At 43.2% G+C, this 15,609-nt stretch overlaps 1 protein-coding gene across 6 annotated transcripts; it reads left to right on the top strand.

Moving 5' to 3' along the window:
- The first annotated feature begins 870 nt into the window (after positions 1 to 870).
- On the top strand, positions 871 to 15,458 carry NUP54 (nucleoporin 54). 6 transcript variants are annotated; one of them, XM_074823414.1, is made up of 13 exons: positions 871 to 1,048; positions 2,903 to 3,064; positions 5,385 to 5,468; positions 5,601 to 5,735; positions 6,569 to 6,798; positions 9,615 to 9,802; positions 10,088 to 10,284; positions 12,007 to 12,061; positions 12,636 to 12,729; positions 13,228 to 13,335; positions 13,730 to 13,849; positions 14,198 to 14,308; positions 14,630 to 15,458. In XM_074823414.1, the coding sequence occupies exons 1-13, from the start codon at positions 997 to 999 to the stop codon at positions 14,756 to 14,758; spliced, it is 1,665 nt and encodes a 554-aa protein (XP_074679515.1). In that variant the 5' UTR covers positions 871 to 996; the 3' UTR covers positions 14,759 to 15,458. The 6 variants fall into 6 exon arrangements, 5 of the variants coding, with proteins under 5 accessions (XP_074679515.1, XP_074679518.1, XP_074679516.1 ...); XM_074823413.1 differs by lacking the exon at positions 871 to 1,048 and adding an exon at positions 1,398 to 1,536; XM_074823417.1 differs by lacking the exon at positions 2,903 to 3,064 and having other exon boundaries at positions 915 to 1,048.
- Positions 15,459 to 15,609: the final 151 nt, after the last annotated feature.

Here is a 15,609-nt window from a genome sequence, read left to right as displayed (position 1 = left end):
TTAACCCAGACGCTGCTCTTCTTGCCGTGTTCTGGATGCCAGAGACGTTGCTGGAGTTACAGCCACCTCAGGGCTGTTGTGCTATTCGTGTCCTTCCCTGGCCCATTGCTGGGAAGAACCTGTCATCTAGGGAAAGGCTCGTGGATTTTCTTTCCTAGCTGCCCGCCACGTCCCACCGGAGGGCAAACCTGACCCCAAGGTAATGGAGTCAGAAGGGGAGAGGGGAAACCGATTCCCCTGCAAGGCAGATCCCCAGTAAGAAAGGGGTCTGTGGCAGCCAGGGGCGCTGCAGGTGTGCAGAGAGCCCAGGCTGCGGGGGTGCTGTAATCACCACGGCCCAGCCGTGCAGATCTCTCTCTCGAGTCCACGTACCCCGAGTTCTGCCGGGGGCTGGCGAGTCTCCATCGTGCCTCGGGTTCCAGGAGCTGCACCGCTCTCCTGAGGGCGGGCGCCCGGCGCCGGGGGTGCTGTGCCCCCTTACCCCTCCCTCGGGCTCCGCCCTGCAGCCCCGTGCTGTCCCTGAAGCTTTCGGGCTGTCTGAAGCACCGCTGCTGATAATGTTTCTCTAACACCACACAACACTGTAAGCTGCGCTTTTATTGGCCTTACTAAATCGCTGAAATACCTCCGTTCTGCGACCTGTTCCTGAGAATATTTTTCCCCAGGATATTTTCTTAAATCCCTATTAAACCATAAACAGGACATTTTCTTCTCCTGATAGAGGGAGGAGAAGAAATTCTCTTTATTTAACTGTCCCCCGTGGGTGGGAAGTGGCGGCTGGGCGTCCCTCTGTGGTTGTGCCCCGCACCCCCCCGCGCGTAGTGGTACAGCCCGGGGCGCTGGTCGGTTGCGTCACCAGGTGACGCTCGCCCGGCGGCGGGAGGCCGCGCCACCCGGAAGCCTTTAGTGGCAGCGGCCGGAAGCGGCGTCGGTTTGTTTCTGGTCGGACCCGCTGGGGCCGCACGCTCCTCCCGCGGCCCCACCAACGAACAGCTCATGGCCTTCAATTTCGGGGCGACGGCGGGCGCCGGTGCCGCCAACCCGACCGGTGAGCGCGGAGGGTCACGGAGCCGGGCGGGGGGAGGGAGGGGAAGGAGTCTTTTTCTCTCCCCGCCACGCGCCCGGCGGGTAGTCGAGCCCCAACGGTGGCGAGGCGCGCGTTCCCCCCACCAATGAGAAGCGCGGGCCCTCAGCGGTCGCGGGGCGCGCGTGCCCCCCCACCAATGAGAAGCACGGGCCCTCAGCGGTCGCGGGGCGCGCGTGCCCCCCCACCAATGAGAAACGTGGCCCTTCAGCAGTCGCGGGGCGTGCGTGCCCCCCCCACCAATGAGAAGCGTGGCTCCTCAGCGGGCGCGGGGCGCGTGTGCTCACCCCTTCGTGCGCTCCGCAGCCCCTCAGCGGTGGCGGGGCGCCCGCTCCCCGCTAGTCCCTGTTGAGTCTGTAACGCGGTGGGGATGGCCGTGCGGAGCTGTCTTCGGCCGGGCTTTGGCAGGGCCGGGTGCGGCCGTCTCCTCTCGCCTCTTCCCGGCGGAACCGGTGAGATGCGAGACTCCTCCGGTGTTTTGTCCCGCCCGCCTTCGGTCAAACGCTGTCCCCACCGTACCGGCCGGGTTTTGTTCGGTTTTTTCCTTCCTCCTGTTCAGTGGTGGCGGGTCCGTATTGGGAGGCGTCCAGGGCTTGATCCTGCTAAAAGAAGTGTGAGTTGCTCTTAGGGTGCTTGTGATGTGCTGGTGCCTGGTTAAAGCTGCCAGGTCACTCGGGTCATCACTTTTGATTGCAGTAGTGTTCCTGTTTGGACGAAACACTCTTGGAAGTGAATTTTTGAGCAGTGTAAAAGACAGTGCTTAACTTGGAATAAAGACTTTTCCCCTCTTACTGCTTGGCAGCTGTCAGTTGACTGTCAGTCTTGGTGAAATGTAAGCCAGAACCTTCTTCAGTCTCGCTTAGTAAAATAAATCTTTGTTGGCTCTTAGAGTAGACACTGAATAAGTCCTTTGGACAGGGTTCATCTTCAGTGCAGTTAGCCTTGGCTATACTGTATGGGCTTTCACTCTGGCTCTGGCTGTTTTAGATACAGACTTTCTGGCCCTATCTTAAAGTAAAACATAATCTTGTACTGCTTGTACAACTGTTATAAGGCTTATTGTGCTTGCAGACCAATATTAGAGGGAATTCTGGGATCACAGCCCAGGACTTCCCATTGTCTGTCTAGCATGAACCTGTTCTCAGCTACTCCTGTGGAGGGAATTGGGGAGCTCCTGCGTTAGCATTTTTCTTAGTGCTGAAAAACCTGGATGCACGAGGTAAGTCACCAGCAAGTGCTGGAGTGGACAGATTTTGTGACTATAACTTGAATAAGTCTGCTCTGGTGTATTTAAGGCACACATGGTGCCTCAGCTGCTAGAGTTGTATTTTGTGGTTATTCTGCTATCGTTGCTCATATGTGGGTATGGTATTAGCACAAAGTTGGTTTATTCTTGCCTTCCTGATAGCTTATGAAATAATTATGCTACTATGAGTTACAGTAGCACAGATGCGGCTATATCAAGCAATCTTAGGCGGTTAAAAATGACTCTTAACGGGAATGTTGAATCACATGGATGTCTTCATGTATAGCTTTGAAATAAGATGGGAAGAATGTTAGCTGCTTTATATGCAGTATTGTTGAAGAATAACATGCTTACAGCAGTGATGTAGGGAGAGTAGGTTAAAGAGAAAGTTTTCAACTGTCCTCCTTGTGTTCAATAAATAATGTTTAATGCCAGTTAATATCTTACTCTTGTTTTTAACTATGCCTGTCTTGTCTGTGGTGATGGAAAAATATTTCAGCTTTTCTTTCCTGAACCTACCTTTTACTTAGAACTAATGTTACCTTGCTCTTTTTCTGCTTCCCACTTGTCAGGATTTGGTGGGCTTGAAACTACAAACTCCACTGCCAGTGGGTTTAATTTTGGGGGTTTCGGATTAACTGCTAATCCTGCAGTGAATTTTAATATTGGGAATTTCGGTGTTTCTACTACCTCAACTCCACCATTCAATTTTGGTAACAGTCTGGCAAGTGCAGGTAGTTAATGCATAAATACTTGTCCTGTAATAAATGTTAATAGCAGGGGTCCAAGAATTACATTCCTAGCAGAGAATCTGTGTTTACTACTAATGTTCATATCCAGTGAAGACTGGCAATAAAAGCTCTGAAAGTAGAATGGGTTTGAGAGCCATAGGCTTGCAGGGTTTTTTGCCTATTAAATTCTAAAGAAACAGCTGTTGAGGAAAAATAACCAATTACCAAATACTCAAGTCTCTGAAATGGAAATGAATTGTGGTAACCTACCAGTCTGACCCAGTCTAAAATTGAGCCTCAATTACCAAGCAAAATGGTAATGTTGATTCTGCATTCAGATCCAGGCAATCGTGAACAATTGCAGAGCTCGTCCCCAATGCCACGTTTCCTGACATGAGATTCTTGGACTACTGCAGTCATGTTTTCCATCTTCCCCTGTGTTTCCTCATTGGCCTGCCGTTGGCTGTCATGAATGCACTACACCTCAATAGTTTCTGCAGAGAAACAAATTTTATACGATCAGCACAAAATGAACAGCCCTCGCTGTGACTTCTCTTTCCTAAATGCCATTCTGCACCCTGAAATAGCATGCATCCCGGGCTCCCCTTAAGAGATACTTCTGCGAGGGGCTTCTGCGTGATGTGTGTGCTGGGTATTGATTAAGAAAACCATTCATGGCCCCATGTAGATCCATCAGCTCTGAGCCATCAGCTGATCTAATTTCAAGTTAAATCTTTTCCATTTCATATGAAAATTCTAAACTGTATGGATTTCTAATGCTTTTAGTCGTGTAGAATTAGCCCGTGGGGTCTCGTTGCCGCTGCTCGTATAGGAATTATGTTCATTCCACAGTATTGTTGCTCCCTGTGTTAGTATACTCTTACCTGTGTTGTGCACTCAAGGGATCTGGTTTTGGTTTTATTTGGTACGAATGCTATTGGACTGTATTTCTTTAGCTGAATTTGAACTACTCCAAAAGAGAACTTGAATACTTAATTTTGTTTAGCAGTTGGCACTCTTAAATCCTTTTTCAAGAAAGGATAACTAAATTGCTGTGAGTTCAAAACTACCTAAAAATTGTGTCATCTGATGGTACTCCCACAAGGGCTTCTCACTCACGGGTAGGACTGAAACTCGAATGTTACAGGGAACAGCTTCTTTTATCCACTCGCATTAATAAGTTTGCTGAATGAAAATAAAATGCGATTGCATGTCAACTTTGATTTAAGCTTTTATTTGGTGTGTATACAAGGGGACGGTAAGTGTAGTAGGTCTAAACACTTTTTTTTTTTCTGTTGACGCATGAGTTAGCAGTGGCAGCATCTTTTTGACAAATCCTTTGTAGCAGACTGTCTTTCTTCATTTGAATGCATGTAAAAATAGCTTGAAACGGAGAGAACTGGATTCTCCAGAGCTAGTCAGAAGTTCACAGGCTGCACCTTGGGCCAGTGGTAGCAAAGAGATGGTGTGGCAGCATCCAGCGCTCATGTGCTGGAAGGCTCTTGGGTCCGGTAGCACCTGTCTCAGCACAGCCAGCCTGTGTCAGGGCACCTCTTCTAAGAGGGCAAAGGCGAAGATGGGTTTCTTGGGGCTTCCTCTGGCACAGTGGAGCTCAGGCCCTTACTCAGGTCTTCCCCCCTGCCCCCCCCCCCCCCCCCCCCCCACTAGCCAGTGACAGGTTTTCCTGAAAATCTGTGGAAAGCTGATTGCTTTTGCATCCATCTTCCTCTGATAATGGTTGAACCTCAAAATGAGATTTAATGGGGATGATAGGGAAACTAGGTTTAAAAAAAACCCCCACCTTGTAGAACTTTACCTGTGTGTAGAAAGAAATTGTACTGCGATTGTGTGCACCCTAGCCTCAGGCTTTACTTGATTTGTTTCTGGTTTTGCTCTGAAGAGGTTAGGAATGTTTAAAAACCTCACAAAACATCAGATCATTTATTAAACACTTAGTAACAACATTGACTGGAAGTTTTCCTGAGAGTGAAGCTAAGAAATACTATTATTAGTTGTGCCTGTCACTAAGGAAAGCACATCCTGCTGGTAGAGGAACAAGGTGTTAGTTAACTGCTGCTTTTTATTTGCATTCTTGACACACCATAGATGTATTGGCTTTTTGGTTCATGTTTTCTCCCCCATTTCCTCAGACAGTGAACTCGATGCCCATGATCAATGTGAACTACATGCTTGTAACATAATACATCCATCTGTCAGCATCTGTTCTCATAACACCCCTTGAAGCGTGCAGTTTCTTGTCATGCTGTGCACAGCTGCTGCTCACAACGTGCTGTCTGCCTTACTTGTGAACTTTGTTTGTTAGGTGCGTTTGGAGGATTTGGGACAACTACCACCACTGCGGGACCAGCGTTTAGTTTTTCTGCTCCCACCAATACAGGCACCAGCGGTAAGACAGTACAAGTCTGGAAGTATTTGCTTTAGAACGAACCATAGCACATCAGCCCTTCACAATAATGTTTTGGATTGCACAGGTACTAATCTCCTCTTTTTCTCAATAGTTCTTCTCTTATTTCCCCAGGACTCTTTGGTGCTACCCAGAACAAAGGCTTTGGATTTGGTACTAGTTTTGGCACAGGAACAGGAACTGGCTTGGGTAGTGGGTTGGGAACTGGGCTAGGCTTTGGAGGCTTCGGTACCCAGCAGCAACAGAGCAGTAAGTATGGCCTTCTCTTGGTTTACCCCTTCCTTAGCAATGAAAGCATAGGACTGCAACAGGTGCACGAGTATTGGGACAGAAGGATATCATAAAAGGAGGCTGTTACACTTCTCTCCTGATTGATGGAGACTTCTAAGAAATTTGGCTTTTGAAATGCCTACACTTGCAGCCCTTGCCATGTTCTTGAAGTAGAGCTCAAGCAAGTTTCTGAACTTCATCCCTGAGTTTCTGACAATAATATTCACCCCTTTGGTTTGGCAGTGATAGAAAGTTACAGAGTTGATGTTGCCAGTCAGGGCATTACGAGAAAGGGGAGAAAACCAGGGTTGAATTTAGTTTAAATGTGAGTTGGATAATGACCAGCTGCAGCCCCTTGAGTCCACTGAATTTATAACAACAAATCTGCCCTTCATCTGGCACTTTCAATGTCTAAATCTGATGTCATGGGTGAATATAGACATCTCATTTAAAGAAAAAAGAAAAAATCTTTTTCTTCTAATTCAGCATTCGGGAACTTCTGTTGCTGATGAGGATTGAGTGTAAAAAGACACTTTAAAAAAAACATTACCCGATACTGATCTATTTAGTCTGTGCATTTATTTCTCAGAATGTGAAAAGATGTGGTACCAATGATACACAGATGGTCTGTGTTTGCAAGCGAGTCTGTCTTGATTGGTTACTTTCTTAATTTGTTAATTTGTTTTTCTTAATTTGTTAATTTGTTTTTCTTAATTTGTTAATTTGTTTTTCTTAATTTGTTAATTTGTTTTTCTTAATTTGTTAATTTGTTTTTCTTAATTTGTTAATTTGTTTTTCTTCGTCCAACACAGCATTAGGAAGTGGTTTGTTCAGCCAGCCTGCTCAGACACCTGCCCAGTCGAACCAGCTCATCAATACAGCCAGTGCCCTCTCAGCTCCGACACTCTTAGGAGATGAGAGAGATGCTATTTTGGCAAAATGGAACCAGCTTCAGGCCTTCTGGGGAACAGGCAAAGGTTATTTCAACAATAACATCGCTCCAGTGGAGTTCACACAGGAGAACCCCTTTTGCAGGTTTAAGGTATGGAATTGTTCAGCTGCCCACAAACAGCTCTGAAGCAGTTACTCTCCTTGCTGAGTGTCTTGAGTGTCTCATGAGTGTTAAATCAGATTTTGTTACTGTTAAGAGTATTCTGAAACAGTATTTTCCAGGTAATGTACACAGTTCTGATGCATGCTAATTAAAAGGTTTAAAAATCTATATAGATGCTGAAAATCTGGGTGTTGTTGAGGTACTAGATAATGAGTGCAGATGTGGATCGTGAAACTTAACATTTTCATATGATAGCATTCAGATTAGTGTGTGTGTCGTTGGAGCAGATATCTGGAAATTAATTTTAATGTGTATTTGTTTATGGTACAATATTAGAGAAACTGTTTTAAATAACCTTTGCATCTGAAAGAACCTGTTAACATCTAGAATAAGAACTTCAGGGTCTTTCTTCATTGCTTTGCCAACATTAGAAAAACCCTCTATGAACCTGGCCCGTGTGTACCATTTTAAATACACCAGCCTTCAGCTTTCTTCTTCTTTTATCCTTGCTAGTGCTAAAGCTGACTCCATTCCTTGTATTATACCGTCAGCAGTTCCAGATCTTGCTTCTCATGTCAACAAAGGATATGTAGCTCTTCATCCTCCGCAAATCTCGTGCTTGCTGACTTTATTGCTAAGCTTTGGACTTGAAAGTGGATTTGGGTCAGGCATGGTGATACCCTCCTTTCCCAAGCTGATTCTTTGAAGCGCAAACTTTCTAACCTGAATGTAGGTTAATATCTAATTAAGACTAGTTTTGATTATGCACATCGTGACACTTTTATAAAATCTTTGCAGCAACTGAGTGCCCGCATAACAAATACTTGGCTTCTGTTACATTACCTTCTTAGGTGGTACCTTGAACATTTTGTTGATAATGCATCTGAAGGCTTTCTTGTAAGTTGTTGCCTGAAACAGCTTTAGAGTTTTCTGGACTTTGAAAAATTGCGAAGTGTAAGATATGTGATGCAAAAGCGGTTATATTAGAGTTTCATTTACCAAAAGGAGTTTTCCTTTCAAGTTAGACAGGGCCACATACTAGGTTTACTTTAGTCCCTGTGACTTGAGTATTACCAAGGCCATTACGAATTCACGTACCTTAAGTGAAATACTGAAAAGTTCAATGTATGCTGGCAATGGTGGATGCCTAAGAAAAATAGTGAAGTTGGTAGCACAGGTATCAGAGTAAAGCGTCATAAGCTAGTTTGGTTTATTGCCTCTGTAAACATCAGGCATCTGGTAAGAATGAAGCATTACCTGGAGAGTTTCACAAGTGTTCAAGGAATCCACTCGTACACAATTCCAGCTCTAGAACAAATGAGAAGCATGCAGCTCTTAACCAAGAAAAGTGTGCTTCTAAGGTACGTGATACATTTGAAGGACCACAACGAGGTAAAAAATCTGTTACAGTTTGAAAATACTTAATTACATAAAGAAATCGTGAAAGATTTATTGATTGATTTATTTAAAACAGAAATACCAGAGGAGTCATCTATGTGTGGTCTTAGTAGTACTTTGCACATAATGAGATTTAGTCTTCCATGTACTGGAAAGTCTTTTCCCACAGTGTGAGCCTCTTTCACAACTGTGAAAGGCATGTTCTTAAAACCAAATTCTTCCTTAGCTGTCACTGTTGTGCTCCATGACAGGACGGCCCAGCTGAAGAGGGCTGATTTTGCAAGGCTCACCATTGCAGGCAATTACCCTCTGCTGACAAAGACCAGGCTCTTGGGCACATCCCCAACTCATTTCACTCTTCAGTTGAACTTGCAGAAGGGGAAAGGCACAAGTCACCCACCCGCATGCAGTGTCAGGGCCTTAAAAAGCACACACTGTCCAACATGTCACCAGTGATACATGGGTGCAACAGTTCATAGGCAAAATGAGATGAAAACTACCCGCTCTGCTTTTGCTTCTAACGAGTTAACAGTTTAGATCTTTCTTACAAGTCATGTGGAGTTTACACTGGAGCTGACAGGGGTTTTTTTGAAATGGGGAAATCACACTGTTACTTAGCACAGATGGCAGCAAGTGTTCCTGAATTAGATTACAACATTGAATTAAACATCTAACCTTACTACAGCTTGATCACAGCAAGGATAAAGATAACACTAAACTTTATAAGCAGTTTTACAAAAAAAACCCCATGACACTTGCTAACACAAGGAAAACAGGCTATCCCAGATTCTTTTGTGAGAACCTTACTTGATGTATGTCTTATCTAGTAGAAATATTCTGTGTCCATGTTTTGACTTGTACTGCCAGGCAACTATCTGGATCTACAGTAGGAAAATGCTAAGAAATCCATAGAGATTGATGGTTGGCTTCTCTTTCAGTAAAGTTATGTGAGTAACTGGTTTTCATTCAGACATCTGGAAATGCAACGTTGTAAAGCTCTTCTGGAACTCTAGTAATTTTTCTGTATTGAAGTCTGGTCTTCTGGTACCTTTTGCAACTTAGAAAAAGTGTAAATTTGTAAAATGTTCCTGATGGAGATCAGCTCTGAAGTAGCATAAATACCCTGCTGAGTTGGCATCTCCCAAGCCATAGGTTTTTAAGACGGGGAATGGATATTTAGGAACTTTTTGTAAAAATCTGAGCTGTTTCAAAAGCTACTCTACTGGTGGCCTTGTGAGAGAACATTTTAAAGGGGGATTCATTTTATGTTTCTGCATCTCTGAATATGTTGTAACTTAAATTTTGAACCAGTTGCTCTAAAAATTGAAGGGTTTAGCCCCTCCCCTCCATGCCACATAGGTATGCTTTTGCTAAGTGATGTATCTGCAGTTTTTGTTCATTTGCAGGCTGTGGGTTACAGTTTAATGCCCAACAACAAAGATGAAGATGGCCTCGTGGTCTTGGTCTTTAACAGAAAAGAAATAGATATTCGAAGCCAGCAGCAGCAGCTTGTAGAATCACTACATAAAATTCTAGGAGGAAACCAGACTCTCACTGTCAACGTAGAAGGTGTTAAAACGATGCCAGATGACCAGTATGTGAACTTTATGCAGTTTTGCCTTTTTATCTGGTATTGCATGGTATAAAGGGTTGGTGCTTTGGGGGGAAGAATGTAATTTTGTAGGGTACTTACAGCTTTTTTCATTGTGCCTTGCTGCGTTAAACCCTGCATTTACTGGTACTTTATATCTCGCTTAGCTAAAGGAAGTTAGCAGTCAGCTGGGAGAAGGGGTAACTTAGATTTAGGGTTGTTCTTTGCTGTGTTAGTTTCTATACGCTGCTGACCTTGTTCTGACAGTACGTGTTTTGCCTTGCTCAGGACAGAAGTGATCATTTACGTTGTTGAGCGCTCGCCCAATGGCACTTCGAGGAGAGTTCCTGCAACGACTCTCTACGCCCACTTTGAACAAGCCAACATAAAATCATCCCTGCAGCAGCTGGGGGTCAGCCTCTCCATGGCCAGAACAGAGCTTTCCCCGGCACAAGTCAAACAGCTCCTGCAGAACCCTCCTGCCGGTATGGGGTCTGGGGCTCTGCAGGGGCATGGTTGGGCCTCTGCTGGGACTTTTTCGGGTCTCTGGGAAAAATGCAGGTGTTGGCCTGCTGGAAAACACCTTTTCAAACTACAAGAGTTTCTAAGGTGCTCTGACATACTGAAGTAGTGGTTTTAATTACAGCTGGTTTTCCCACTGAAGTGCCGTGTAGTCTACCAAGACCGTTATTTATCAGTAATACACACGCAGCACCATACTATAGGATTTAGCCATCATAAATGACTTGAACTTGTCCAATTAAAAAAAGTTACATATCAGAATAATCATGTCCTGTATTTACTTCCTAGTTTTCAGAGGGGTTGCTTAGCCTGTATATGTGGCCACAGACAGTATGTATACAGCTTTGTTTTAGAGCAGTTAAGTGCCGTTCATGCCATTTCAGCAGCTAATTGTAGCTTATTCTCTATGTCTGTACAGCATCCCATGTAGTACTTGCAGTGTACTCCCTGCAGTGGGTCAGGGAAAGCAGCCTGTAGTTTCTAGCAGACAGCATGCAGCATGTTCAGTAAGACCATAGCATTTAAAAACACAGCAAAGGCTATGGTACCTGTATCACAAAAAAAATCAGAGGCAAACAGCAGTGTTTTCCAACTGCTGCAGCACTGGGGAGAAGTAATTGCTCTGTGCACAAGCAGGTTGGCTTTCTTTAATATTGGAGGTGTGTCATAAGGCCTGTGTAATGATGGGTGGGCACAGCTCGTTAGTCCTTGAGAAGGAAGCTGAGTTTGTAGGCTAATCAAGCAGCAAGATGTGATGTGCAAGAAGAGATGTTAGTGCTGAGCCCTGGAGAAGTGGTCATACCCTGAGAGATGAGTTTTGATGTGAAGACAATAGGTTTTATGAGGAATGACCTGGAGTGTTGTGCAGTGAAGAATGTTATGGTAGCTGACTGTACTTGTCTCTTCTTTAAGCTGGCGTGAAATTGTTAAATTACCAGCATGTTGGGAGTTTTTTGGCATGTCTCTCTATGGCCAGAAAATCAGCTGCTTCCCTGTCAGTGTTGTAGTTTTGTTTTGGTTTTTTTTTTCCTAGCATGCCTCGGTATGTGCATTTAATACACTGATCTGATTTGCAGTGAGGTTTGGAGAATGCAGTAACTTGCATCGTGATGTTGATGTACACATACAATTAGACTGCTTTTGTTTTATGTAATTACCTGATGAAGCAGTTCATGACAGAACAAGCAACTGTTCTGTCAACAGATAAAATCCTTACGCAAATCCTGTTAGGAACCATGATAATTTCTACTGGGATTATTTTGCTAACTGGTTTGGTACTTTGATCACTTAATTACTGATTTTTTAAATATTTGTTTTTAATACAAGAAGCAACTTGATGAGGATTGATGACGCAAGTGTAGCACAGTGGAAACAGTAGGAATTTCTCCCCTTGAAGTATGGATTGTCCAGTTTGATCACCTATGTGTTGTTCCTTTCCCATGCTTTCCAACCAGTAGAAGTGCTCGACAGCCTTTTGGACTGAATTTACTGCCACAGTCCAGGACCAAGACTTTTAAGAACTACCCTTGTTTAATTAACCAGAATTTGTATAACAGTCATTCAGGTTAGCATAGTTCATAGTGTTTGTGTATTTCCTCACATTTTTCCTGCTGAACATCTGTAACATGTGATATCTATTCAGATCTATCCATACTAAAACTTGTTTGGTTGGTTTTTTTTTTAAGGTGTTGATCCTATTATATGGGAACAAGCCAAAGTTGATAATCCTGATCCTGACAAGTAAGTCTCATAGTCTGTCCAAGTATTACAAAAAGACTTGGAAAGGGGAGAAATATATAATATTGTGTAGTACTCTTCAGGTAACTTGTAAGAAACTTACTACAAAATAACTTTGTCAAGTGCTGATCTCATTTGAAGCAGTGAGGATTACTAGAAATGCCCGTTTAATCCCTTTACCCATTTAAGCACTTAAGGGTTGTGAGGATAAAGAGCGAGCCTTACTTGCTTTACTTTGAGTTGTGTTGTCCTCCATTTTATGGACTAGTTTTTGTGACTTATTTGTTTGCAACCAGTATGTGTTTTTCTCATTATTCCTGCAGCTGAAAGTGATGTACCCTTGTACACTCCAGTGGTTACACATAACTTAGGCTGATTTCTTTATGAAAAAGGAACAGGTTGTCAGGAATAGTGAGAACTCCAGAACTTAGCAAAACAAGATATGTTTATATATTACCTTAATTTAGGATAGGCCAAGATTATATGTAACTTTATATTAGATTATATTCGTAATTATTAATCCATACCATGTGTCTAATATAAAAATGTGTTGTAAGAAATATTTCTGTTCTTGTAGGCTTATTCCTGTGCCAATGGTGGGTTTCAAGGAACTGTTGAGAAGATTAAAGGTCCAAGACCAAATGACCAAACAGCATCAAACTCGATTAGATGTAAGGTGTCTCACCTTTATCATGACTGCTTGCTGTTGACAATGGATGTGCTATTAAATGAGCCTCCTGCATGTTGAAAACTGAAACTCGAACCCTATGCATGGGGCTGTGACTCTTTATCACTGTTTCTTAATAAATTCCTTAATTATATTTTTTGGCCAAAAACTGAGCAGTGCATTTTGGCTTTGGTTTTTTCCAGGTTCAAGCTTGCTATGTTGTTATAGGCTAATTCAAACCAGCTGAATTAAGTTGCACTGGCATGGGTTCTAATTTGGGCACCTAGTTTTCTGATGCCTTCTGAAAATGCCAGTTGCATATGAAAATAAATAGAAACCAGAACAGTAGAGGTCTAGCAAAAAGCTTTCTGAAGGCATTTCTGGCGAGGACTCTTAAGTTGCTGGACTGAGTATTGTTCTGAAACTCCAGATTTCAAATCGGGACTAATGTGTTCTGTTACCAGAAACTTAAGACTTCCAACTGACTCCATCTCCTCTGCAGATAATATCAGAAGATATCAGTGAGCTGCAGAAAAACCAAACAACAACTATGGCAAAAATTGCACAGTACAAAAGGAAACTGATGGCGCTTTCTCACAGAACATTACAGGTAACATGGATAGTCTTAAGTAACTAACTTGTTCTGACACAGTCTAGTGCCAGAAGGCAAATCGAGAGGGGGCAGGATGACCTGTGCAATCTTGTGCATGGCCGATATTAAAAATGAAATTCTGACTTCATCTAAATGATACTGATTTCAGTAACAGGTAGAGCTGTCAGGGGAAGCTTCAGGTGCACTGCATGTCTTACTACTTTGGGAACCTTCTCTCTCACTTACTCAGAAGTTGTGGGACTGCCCTGAGGTCTTGGAGCAACAGACTAAATGACAGAACAAATCTGATGTGAGACATGCTGGAGGAAAGGCAGAGAGACATGTGGATGGGCTAGTAGGGAAAGAGATGGGCAAAGTGTTCTCTAATGAACCTCAAAGGCTTCTTTTGTAGGTGTTAATAAAGCAGGAGATCCAAAGGAAAAGCGGTTATGCCATTCAAGCAGATGAAGAGCAGCTTCGTGTACAACTAGATACAATTCAGTGTGAACTTAACGCACCTACTCAGTTCAAGGTGAGTAGTTAATAGAATTTTGCTAACAACTCTGTTTTTTCCTCACAAAAGAATGTAAGTTTTCCAAACCGTGTATATATGTTGTGGAAAGCTTTCAGAAGAGAAGTCCAGCAGTGTTACTAGGTTGTAGCATCATGCTCTTTGCTGTGTGACTGATAGGTATTTAAGTGTTGTTGAGTTCTTGGAAGTATTGGAGTTGCTTGCCCTTTGCAGTGTCTTCCAAAAAAAAATTTAAAACTGGAATGAGTGGCAATGCTTCCTGCCCTGGTGACTCAAGGAGTCGTACATGCTGGAGCTCTGACAGATGTGAAGGAGTTGTGTTTGATTTAAGCCTGTTTCTCTTCCCAGGGCAGACTGAATGAGCTCATGTCCCAAATCAGGATGCAAAACCACTTTGGAGCAGTGCGGGCTGAAGAGCGCTACTACATAGATGCAGATCTCTTACGGGAAATCAAGCAAGTAAGTATTATGGGGTAGAATCCTGAGAAACTCTTTGAACTTCATAATTTAGGCCAGCTACGCACTACCTTGGGAGATGTATCTAGAATGTCATGGTTTTGCAATAGTTTGAGGAAGGCATAGTGCATCATGGTGTTGTACAAAACCACTCTACGCAGTTGGGCTATTAGTGCAGAAAATGCTGGTTTTCCTTCTTCCAGAGAATTTACACCAGGCTTTTCAGTGTGCCAATGCTGCCAGCCATGGCACCTTTGAGAACTATTACTTAAAATCTGTGAAGTTGAACTACGATCATGCTGGTTTTTAAACTATCATCTGCAGCATCTGAAGCAGCAGCAGGAAGGCCTGAGTCACCTAATTAGCATTATAAAGGATGACTTGGAGGACATCAAACTTATAGAACATGGGCTGAACGAGAGCATTCCCATCAGAGGAGGAGTCTTCAGTTGACATGGTGGATGCTGCTGGGCTTACACAGAACACGTTACTCGAATTCATGGTTCACCTTCCAAGGCTAAAACTGTTGAGGTAAAATAAAACCTGTATCTTGGAGCAATGGTATTTTGGCTGTTATCTTTACAATTATCAAAGCCTCTTCTAAGCTTTTGAACTTGACCTTTGGAAGGTTTATATTTTATAAAGCTGTATATGCTTTAATAAAAGAAGGAAAACTGAATCTGTTCAGATACTGGTTTACTATAAAACTATATGTACTATTGTACATTTTTTCTTTTTTTTTTTTCTTTTTTTACGATGGCATTGTCCTGGAAATGCAGTGCCGAGGGAATTGTTCCACTTGTGATTTGGTTTGTGGAAAGCTTAGCCCGCTTCCATGATATTGTCAAAGCAATGAAGTAACATCATTATATAAACAGCTAATGTAAACTATTACAGATATGTATGTTGCTGTAACTATGTCAGTCTCTGCAATACCTGTAGTTTACTGGGGCAAGTTCCAGGAAGTTGATGTTTCCAGTTTCTGTCCTTCCGTTGGACTGTGAGGATCTGAAGGTTATGTTTTTGTCACTTTACGTATGTGAATTAAACAAAACTTTGCTGCCCCTTAAATAACAACAGAATGTTTAGACGTTGTCTTCTGCCTTTTTTTTAATTGCCAGAGAGTAATAAATTCAGTCTGACTTTGTAATAACTTGTGCGTGGTGTTGGCTCTTTCTCAGCTACATCAGCAAAGCAGTGAAACTGCTACTGACTCCAGGCTCCTGCACTTCGCTCTCCTCCAGGCGCTGCAGGTAACAGGCTGTCCAACCTGATGCCACAGAGCTGCTTGGCAGCCTCAGCCC

The sequence above is a fragment of the Strix aluco genome, chromosome 4 (genome assembly GCF_031877795.1).
Source record: "Strix aluco isolate bStrAlu1 chromosome 4, bStrAlu1.hap1, whole genome shotgun sequence".
Taxonomy (NCBI): domain Eukaryota; kingdom Metazoa; phylum Chordata; class Aves; order Strigiformes; family Strigidae; genus Strix; species Strix aluco.
The sequence above is the reverse complement of the archived record's forward strand: the minus strand, read 5'-3'. Positions and strand labels throughout refer to the sequence as shown.

Bases quoted from the DNA above. Each gene is read 5' to 3' on its own strand.
- NUP54 (XM_074823413.1), top strand. From the start codon at position 1,455: ATGGCCGTGCGGAGCTGTCTTCGGCCGGGCTTTGGCAGGGCCGGGTGC. The intron at 13,336-13,729 runs GTAACATGGATA...CTTCTTTTGTAG, and splicing joins TTTCTCACAGAACATTACAG to GTGTTAATAAAGCAGGAGAT. The intron at 14,309-14,629 runs GTAAGTATTATG...TATCATCTGCAG, and splicing joins TCTTACGGGAAATCAAGCAA to CATCTGAAGCAGCAGCAGGA.